Below are 9,670 nucleotides of genomic sequence, written 5' to 3'. Positions count from 1 at the left end.
GTGCCACTAAAGATTCCATCGGGGGAAGAAGACTCCACTCGAGCCTCACTGGCTGGACCATTGACTTGACCTGGGTACAGAGCCAGAAGACAACCGTAGTAGAAACCGAATCGGCAGATGCTACCTGCCATGCTAGGCCAGAGAAACATACTCCCGGTCCCAGTCAGTAGGCACCACAACACCACAACACATAATGAACTCGCCGCATTTCCTAGTTACCCAATGGGTGTAGCAGATCACTCACGGTATCATGCTAGTGACACCTTTGATTCAGCTCCTCAAGCAAGACACCTTTGATTCAGCAGCTCGAGACCAAAACCAACTCCAGCCCAGCAACAACAATCGAATGAATGGTAGAGGATGACCACAGCAGGGTACAAATGATATTCACAAACCACAACCCGGAAAAGCAAAAACCACACTAGCTAAAAAATTACAGATGGGGAGAAGATCCACAAAGACGCGGGGTCGGTCTTCCTCCAGCCTATACAACCACAACGCGCACTGCCTTGACAAAATGAGAGCGTGCCGCAAGGTTAAGTAAGCCTTACCCGAAGGGTTTACGCCACCTTCACCACTACATTACAGCGAGTCGGTGTCAGATGATGCAAGCCTACTCTTTTCCCCAATCTAGGTATCAGAGGGTCATCTGTGCTAATCTCAATCACAAAATTAATTGGGGGACACGAAGGGAAAACAGAACCTATCAAAGAATTTCATGCTGCCTGGTGTTAGAGGTGCGATGCGTTATTGGACGTTGCGCGCCAACCCGCCACGTGGTGCACTTCTGCAACAAAGCAACAGAATGGAAGGTGGATTTAGTAAGGCTACATGGTCAATGAAAAGATAATATCTGGGCAACAAAAATAAGCATAGGCTACATGGGCAACAAAAATAAGCATAGGCTACATGGTACTAAAAAACTATAGGTAGAACTCTAGCTGTTTTGAAGAATGGTACTGAGTACTATTTCTTGGTAAACTTTTGGTATTTCAGTCAAATTCACACTAAATACCAAAGCTTTATTCTTCCAAATGGGCCCTAATGCTAGTTTTGTGCCAGATAATGTCTGCAATAACTACTACTCCCTCCAATCACTATTATAAGATGTTTTAGATATTTCAATATGGATATGGACTACATACGGACTGAAATCAGTGAACAAACACACTAAAACGAGTCTACATATATTCGATTTAGAAAAAAGTTAGAACATCCTACTCCCTCCGTTCACAAATATAAGATGTTCTAACTTTTTATGATTCGGATATATATTAGACACGTTTTAGTGTGTTCGTTCACTCATTTCAGTCCGTATATAGCCCATATTGGAAATATCCAAAACGTCATATATTTGTGAATGGAGTGAGTAATATTTAAGAAAATGATGTCAGCAAGACTAGGAGGGTCAGTGCTCATGTTTCCACGGGGAAAAGTTCATCGTTTACAAACAAGCAAATGGTTAGACAACTATTTGTTGAGCCTAATAAAGGCAACTCTCGATCCACCTAATGATACTGTGTACGGTTTGGTTTGAGGAGCCAAACGGTGAATGAAACATCTGATCCGAACTCCGAACCTAACTCACTTGTTTTTTCTTCAGAAACCATGCAGGGGGGCAGCAATTTAATGCATTAAGATAGAACTTGATTGGTTCGGCAGGACCAGTTGGCCCATCACCATCTCATCCCTCACAAGTACAAGTCATCTAAAAATATGAGGGGGTTATCGCAACAAAAATCGTAGGATCCCATGATGGAGGAACCATCCTAGGCTAAGGTGGTCCCTAAAGTCATTAAGCAGTACTGATGGTAACGTGATGAGTAATTGAAGTTAACAAAACTTGGAGTTTGTAGGGAAGATGGCAAACTTGAAGTTTAAAAAAAATCAGTGTTGGAGGTATATGTTAAGAGATCAAGTTCTCAAAATGTAAGGCACTCTTGGCGTACCTTCCGGGAAGTGCCTGAGAAACTGTGCCAGGTCCTCTCAAACTACCAAGACGCTTGGCCTTGCTCTCTTGTTCCTTCTCAAGGCGCATAGCAGAAACTTCTTTCTCCATAGCAGCTACCTCTCTCCTCATCTTTTTAGCCTCCACCTCCATGGCTTTGGTTAAGGTGTCTACTTTCTTTGCTAACATCTGTAAATGAGGGGGTAAGTAAAAAAGCATTGTACCACGACGTCTCCTCAAAATGCAATAAGCAGAAACTCCAGCATCATACCTCGATTGCATCATCCTTGTCCTTTAGACTTTGGTCTTTCTCATGGCATGCCTTTCTCAATGAAACCACCTCCTTCTGCAGCATGTCATAGAGTACACCAGAGACCATATCAGTTGAATCATTATTTGTGGTTTCAGTATTTTTCTCTTCTCCACTAGCCTTCCAGCTATCAGTAGTCTCGCAGTCCCCAACAGCATCTGTAGATCTATTGAGTAAATGAGGTCCATTCACAAGGACCTTTCCCCGGTCTAAAGACCTCGTACCACCATCGAAAGACCTTGAAGTTCCTTTTGCGTGCTTGAGGACCAAGCTGCTGCCAGTAGAAAGAGAGGGCCTCGAATTGAAAGATGGAGATCTCCTCATTAATGCACCAACCGGGGAGACTTTGGACAGATTATCAGCTCCACCTAGCGATAGACGACGGGAAGATCCACTACTTGTATTCCTTCCTTCTGTAGGAGGACGGCTAGAACCACTTGGCGGCCCCCTCAATCCATCTTCTAGAACTTTTAGGCGCCACTGATACTTTTCCTGGGTCCAGAGAATATATGAGAACTTATTCCACAAAAGATGAACTTGTCTTAGAGTGTAGCTCAAATTCAACGTGACAGACATCTTTACCTTTACTTGAGCTTCCGATCGAGCAGTTCGCTCTGCAATAGCAAGTTTGTCACGAAGTTGCTGCATCTCACCCTGCAGAAATATGGTGGGAAAAAAACATTGCATGAAACTTGAATCCTATATGTGCCTAAGAAAGTGAGCCCCACTACTTCTAATTATCTCAACATGTGCTTCCAGATCATCAAAATTGTTGTAGTGTTAGATTTACTAGTTTGATCCGCTAGCATCCATCCAGTCTACGCATGAGAATCCTCTACCATGCAACATGCATTAGTGCATTCTTAGTGGGTTTAGAATCACATTGCATTTAATGTTGACATGCACAACTTTTCATGTCAAGATTCTTTTTTGCTTATGCAGAAATGTCTCACGTAGTTGAAATCGTAAGGACTAAATTAATACTCTATATGTCCAACTCCGCAGCAACACGCGGGGTATCTCAGTAAACAAAGAAAGCTTTAATCATCTTACCTGCAGAAATCTGCGCTCTTCAAGCCACTGTTTAACAGGCATTACTTTGTCATTGCCATCTTTCCACTCATTTGCAACTACAACAGCAACCCTGTTTGCTGTAACTTTTGTTCGAGCAAGTTCACGGTCAAGAACTTTTCTTTCTTCCTGGTGTGTCATGATCACAAAATAGCATGGGTCATCTTTTTGCATAAATAATCAATGAGGATTCAAAGAAAACATAACAGTTGAATGGTAGTATGTTACATTCATTTCCTGGACTTTCCGCTGGTAATCTCTAACAGCATTAGCAGCTGCACCACCAGCAAGGACAGCCTCTTCAAGCTCTCTGACTGTTTGACTAAGCTTTTCGACTTCCGCAACTTTTTGGCGGTGCAACCTATCCAATATCTTATTCTCTTCCTGCAATCAGGGACGAAACCAGTTGAGCAGCTATATTTGAATAACTTGACAGAGTTGTTTTCTCCCAACAAGCTTGGAAAATACAAGATATCTCATACCTGGCAGATCTCAATCTGCTTCATCAGATCTTGGTTCTTGTTTTGCATGTCATCAACCATAGCAGCTTTTGCTAATGCAGTTTGTACAGTCCTTTCTGCTTCTAGCAGTGCTGCCTCCTTTTGCTTTGTCAAACGATCTAATGCTCTGTTGTCCTCTTGGAGCTTTGCAATCTAAAAAGAACCAAGTTAAGCTTTTGTCGATTATATACCAAACATGCATCCAGTGGACACAACGGCTTGGATCCGTGGATATGCTGAGTGCAAAGTAGGATAAGAATATGACAATTTCAGCAGTCTATAAGTGAGTTAAGATGTCGATAACACAGCATACCTCTTGCCGAGCAAGCTTTAACTCAGCTTCAAGTGGTGCAAGAATGGCTTCAATAGGTGGCATGTCATCATCCTTTTGGGCTGCATGTACTCTACGCAGCGTTGCTTCTGCTGCAAACTGGGCTGCCATAGCTGCTTTTTTCTCATCATTTGTTTTTTTCAGTTCTAGATTCTGCAAAAATAGGACAAATGCTTATGAGAGAGCACTTGGGAAGAGGGGGGGGGGGGGGGGGGGCTAAAAGAGGTTGGGAATATACTTTGCTATCAAGGAGAGACTCTGTCAACTTGAGCTTCTCATCCAGCTTCTCCAATTCTTCAGTGAGCTGCCATCAGAATGTAACAATCAGCAATCATGTTGACAAACAGAGAACAAACATTGATCTTTAAAATTAAAAAAAAAAATTGCTTGGTTTTCCCTAGTTCTGTTCATGGGAATATTCCAATTTTCATTATGACAACAAGCAAAAGTAACATATGCATTAATGCTAGTGTTGGTATGTGTGTCAGGTTATCTTAACAAACCTTAGTGATTTTAAGTACTGGGTTAAAATTTCCTTGAGGGACACTTCAATCAGAAATAGTCAAAAGGGGGCCACAGAGATAGCTTATTATCCAATTAAAAATGAGCATAGTAAGTTAACTTTCATTTGACAAATAAGCAGTGTCTGACATATCAAAACAAACAAGCTTTACTCGACATGTCATTCATTGCTCATGCCTAGGTGTCTCATACTGCCATACAGAATGGCACAATCACCTTCAGCAGAGACAGATTCACTAACCTTCGCATATCAGATTCAAATTTTACTTCTGGTTTTTAGCATGCCTAGTTACTTCATTTATGAAGAAACAGTCAGACTCAGTTGATCAAATGCAGGGGCAATAGAATACACAGCACTAACATGGCCAAAAGGTACAGAAAAGGCAGACACATCATTAAAGCAAACACATTAACCAGAGATGCACTAAAGATAAACCAATATCTAACTGAAAGAAAAAGGCTCGGTTAAAGGATATTTGGTTGATCTAAACAAGACAGCTTGGATCGCTCACTTTTCCGCGGGCTACTTCGTTTGGCAATTTAAAAAGCATGTTAGGAAAGGATACATATCTGGTCAGAAGCCTACAAGTTGAGTTGCAAAGGGGGGAAAAGGAATCAAGGGCCTTAAAAGAACATGTAAATTTCATAACAAATCGTATAAGTACACATTTAAGTTTCATTCCAAAGAAATTTTACATTAACGTTTCAATACACCTCACATCCATCAGTTCGTTTGTATGAAACGGAGTCCCAAAGATATACATATCTGTCATGTGGGATCCCCAAGCCAGCAGCCAAAATTTCTGTAGTTTTACAAAATTTGTAGCTGTTCAATACTTCTAAAGTTATGATAAAATGTGTCCAAATTTTCAAAAATAACTGTAAGAAAACAATATACCATTTTTCAAAAAAAAAAAATCATCTATTTGAACTAAATATCCAAGCATCTTGAAGATTTAAAATTACCGATTATGATAGGCAACATATATGCCTACTCCAAGTTAACCATCATTTAGGTGAAGTCGTGTAATTTTCATTTTTTTTCTTCATCAAATCTTAAAAAAAGGAAACTAAAAATTCAAATAATTAGCGATTACAAATTCACACGCCTCCGATTAAAATTTTATATTGAAATCCATGTTTTCAGAATGATACATTTTTTAAAGACTGACATTGTGAGATTTCCTCTGACATTATGCCAATAATAAGATGAAGTTAAATTCCACTGACAGGATATTTGTCTCGTGGCAGCACCTAAGGAATCCTGAAAATTGGGTCAACGAATTAGTGTTGAATCCTTGATACCTCCAAGTATTGGTTATTGCAGTTTGCTCATCAAATCGAGAGCAATTTGTACATCATATTCACCCCTTGTGCAAACTAAGAAATCTGAGTGGGCACTGAGCAGGCTCAACAAACATGCAAACTACACACCAGATAAATTGCATCCAGGACTGACGTACTGAACATCAAAATATCTATTAGCACTCAGCATCAAAATAGCTTTGAGTGTCACAGACGTTAGCACTTGCAAAAGTACAGCTTCAGAACAAGGGTAATGGGAATCAATTCTATGAACTAAGACCGGGGCAGCTTTATTTAGCTCTTGCCATCCTGGCGACCTGACACATTCTTTAAGTTAGTTTAGCTCAAACATATCTTGAAAAACTACTGCAAAAGACAGGGACTTCGTAGCCCTGCATGAACGGTCATAACACTCTGATTCACTAGTGCCTCTCCCAATGAACAAGACAACAGAGTACAAGATCAGCCAAAAAGAAAGAAAGTAAAAAACACAGCCTAGCAGGAAATAAACATGTTGAGTAAAACATTAAGCTTATGTTGAACTTTCAGAGTTTCAGTATGCCGCAATGGATAGACAAAACCCTCCGCATCCATGAATCCCACAAAATAATGTCCAGCAAAAGCACAAGGGGAAGATTGTTATCTTGGCCCTGACACTCGGCCAGAATCACCTCCGCATCGAGCAACTATGCCCCCAAACTCTCCTATTTGGCTATAAATTCTCTTGCACCGACACTATTCCAAGCTCCAGACTGGAGGAAATGGTCGTAGAAAAACAAGACAAGAAAAAGAAGCAAGCTTGGGGATTTACCTCTTCGACGGCCTTCTCCCGCGCCCTCTCCGACAGGCGTAGCGCCTTAATCTCCGCCTGTGCCTCGCCCAGCTCCCTATCCTTATCTAAAACCACACCAAAAACACCAACCATTTCGCCTTCAGATTTGAAAGGGCAGCGGCAGTCCACCACCCACGAGCGGGAGCCAGAGGTACGGCGAGCCAGGAACCAACTCACCCCTGACTTCGTTCTCGAGCCGGTTGAGCTCGACCTTGACGGGATCCGAGCCGTGCATCAGCGTGAGGAGCTCGTCGGCGTCCAGGCCCACCTGCGCCGCCCCGCGCCTGCGCGAGGAGCCCCTGTGCGCCGACGCATTCCCCTCCTCGCCGCCGCCGTCGGCCATCTCAGATCTGGGCCCCGGCGCCTCAGCCCACCATCCAAATCGCGAGCACCCCGGGTTCGGCGGTGGCCGCAATGCCGTCCGGTGGGGAACCCTAGCCGCGGTGTCGGGGCTCGGGTTGGGGCGCTCTGCTTCGCTTTTGCTTTGCTTCGCGTGGGGTTTGTTGTCTTGCTCGAGCGAGGACAGCGTGTTTGAATAGCGGAGAGGGTGAGGGGGAGGTGCTCGGCGGATTTAAAGCGTCGGCTTTTCGGAGTGATTAGCAGCTAATTAACCGTTGAGCTAATCAAGCCATCGAGGTGGTTACTGGTCAGTGTGAGGACTGGGCAACAGCAGAGGAGGAGGGGAAGGCATTGGAATCTCAAGGTTTGGAAATAAGGTAGTAGGGGGAGATCATACATGAACATCAGTACAAAGAAAAACAAAAGTAAATATTACACTCTAGTCTCTTTGATTTGCATGATCTTCAAAACAATACAGGAAAACACATAATTATAATTGCATGCCCTCTTAAGTCCTATAGAAGGAGATCAGAAAGTGTTCGACCTCGTGGAGAAAATAAAAGAAATGTAAAAGAGGTTTGAACAGTTAAAACATTCCTTCAAAATAGAGTGCTACCTACAAATTTTCCTAAAGATTCCAATCCTACGACTCAGACAGACTACATAGGGAAAAATGCCTAGGGATCCAGATCCTCCAAAAGGAACCATGAAATTTCATTAAATAAAAGGACCCCCTAGGTGTTTCTTTGATTTGGAATATTTGGAACCCGAGACGTGCGGCCAAGCCCGAGCCCGAGACGTCTTCGTCCTCGGGCACCATTTCGGAGTCACGAGAGCCTGCAGCCCGAGTCGAAGCGGTGCCCATGAACAACAACAAATTTGTTAATGCGTTCTTCGACCTACCCGACCTTCTTCTCGACCTAAGGGGTGGCCTCTTCTGGTCGTCGGTCTGGCCGGTGGCGCGAGTGCGGCGACGACTGCTGCATCAGGCTCAGTGAGCCACTCTTGTGGGATGAGTAGGAGGCTGCGACGGTGGCTCCTCTTCGGAGCTCCCCTGCTACTGCTGCTGCTAAGTCCTGTCTGATTCAGTAGCCTATGTGTTCGAGAAGATGCCAAAGAGACAAAGGGGAGGAGGAAGGAAAGCGGTCATCAAACTCCCTTGGTAGTTTTTTGCCACGAGATTAGCTTAAAGTGCTAATTTTTGGTTGACGTTTTTAAAATGGTAGTCTCATGGGACACAAACCCCCTAAAGTGATAGTTTTAAAACATTGTTAAATACTCATTGTTCCTTCTAGACTCAAACAAAAAATTATAGTAGTTATTATAAAACACAGACTTCCTCTAGTTCCTCCTCTAACTCTAGGCGGCTAGGGCAAACTCTTTCCTCCAAACTTCACCGCAAGTTTGTGGATTCGCCTGCCCTCTGTCTGCCGCTCCGAAGGCTGATGGCGGAGAGGAGAATCCCGGTGCCTTCGCTCCGGTTAGTAGTTTGTCTTCCAAGCTCCAATCCTTCTCGAGTTCTGTCTGGACATAGTCGACGAAGCTCCGACGTAGATTTACTAGCTTGTGCAGCCACACACATACCCGCGTCACCTCCTCGCACGAACTGGTAGTACAATTCATTTACATTGTAAATTTTCAACAACGCAGTTCGTAAAAAGTAATCCCACGCAATTCCTATCAATTTTGGAAATATTTTAATTTATTTGCGAGTTGTTTTGCATTTTTCTCTAACCAGTAGTGTCCCTTTAGTTAATATTCCCTCCGTTCATTTCCATAAGAAGTTACTCCATCGATCCATATTAATGTAAAAAAAATCTGAAAAATATCTATAAACACATTTTAGTGTGTTTGTTCAATCATTTTAGTCCATATTAAAATTTCCAAACATTTTATAAAAGTGAAGCGAAGGGAGTATCAAAATTCATTTTGCTATGTGGTTGTTCTATGGAATGAACGATTGTTGACGCTCTGGGATGCGGATTAACTGAGCTCGAGTCAACAGTACCTGAAAAAATAAAAAATAAATAAATAAAATCTTTTTTTGTTGTAAAATTTGACAAATGTTTTAAGTGCTTGCAAAATTTTACATAGAATAACATTTGTGGAAGTAGTGAGAAAAAAACTAAAATTAGCACCCCAAAAATAACTTTATTTTTTAGCATTGATTTTCTTTGCCATGATTTTCACGAATGTCATTTCATGATGAAATTTTGCAAGCATTAAAAAACATTTGTCAAAGTTTGTCACCAACAAATTTCAGATTTAGTAAAATGTTTATTTATTTTGGATTTTATTGTTCACTCCGCTTGTATGAGCTCGAGATGAGGACACTTTGGCTCGGAATAAACAATCTCATGTTGCCTTTTCCGTCGGCAGCTATATATACATGCACCTAATGCTAAGGTGAGTGTCATCAGAACCACATATCTGGGATTACTGTTCCGTGGTCTTCGCACCCAACCATAGCTGCCTAGCGACTGATGTGGATCTCTCTAGCCCGCAGTAGGTC

The 9,670-nt window shown here is 42.4% G+C and overlaps 1 protein-coding gene across 1 annotated transcript; it reads right to left on the bottom strand.

Moving 5' to 3' along the window:
- Positions 1-332: 332 nt before the first annotated feature.
- Positions 333-7,363, bottom strand: LOC123138173 (microtubule-associated protein 70-2). The gene is made up of 11 exons (XM_044558088.1): positions 6,997-7,363; positions 6,799-6,884; positions 4,399-4,464; positions 4,143-4,313; positions 3,812-3,982; positions 3,558-3,713; positions 3,312-3,458; positions 2,841-2,912; positions 2,220-2,750; positions 1,950-2,137; positions 333-787 (listed from the first exon to the last, which is right to left on the bottom strand). Exons 1-11 carry the CDS (start codon positions 7,160-7,162, stop codon positions 748-750), a joined length of 1,794 nt encoding a protein of 597 aa, XP_044414023.1. The 5' UTR covers positions 7,163-7,363; the 3' UTR covers positions 333-747.
- Between the last annotated feature and the right edge of the window lie 2,307 nt (positions 7,364-9,670).

The sequence above is a fragment of the Triticum aestivum genome, chromosome 6B (genome assembly GCF_018294505.1).
Source record: "Triticum aestivum cultivar Chinese Spring chromosome 6B, IWGSC CS RefSeq v2.1, whole genome shotgun sequence".
NCBI lineage: Eukaryota > Viridiplantae > Streptophyta > Magnoliopsida > Poales > Poaceae > Triticum > Triticum aestivum.
Note: the sequence above shows the minus strand (reverse complement) of the source record. Positions and strands in the feature narration are given on the sequence as shown.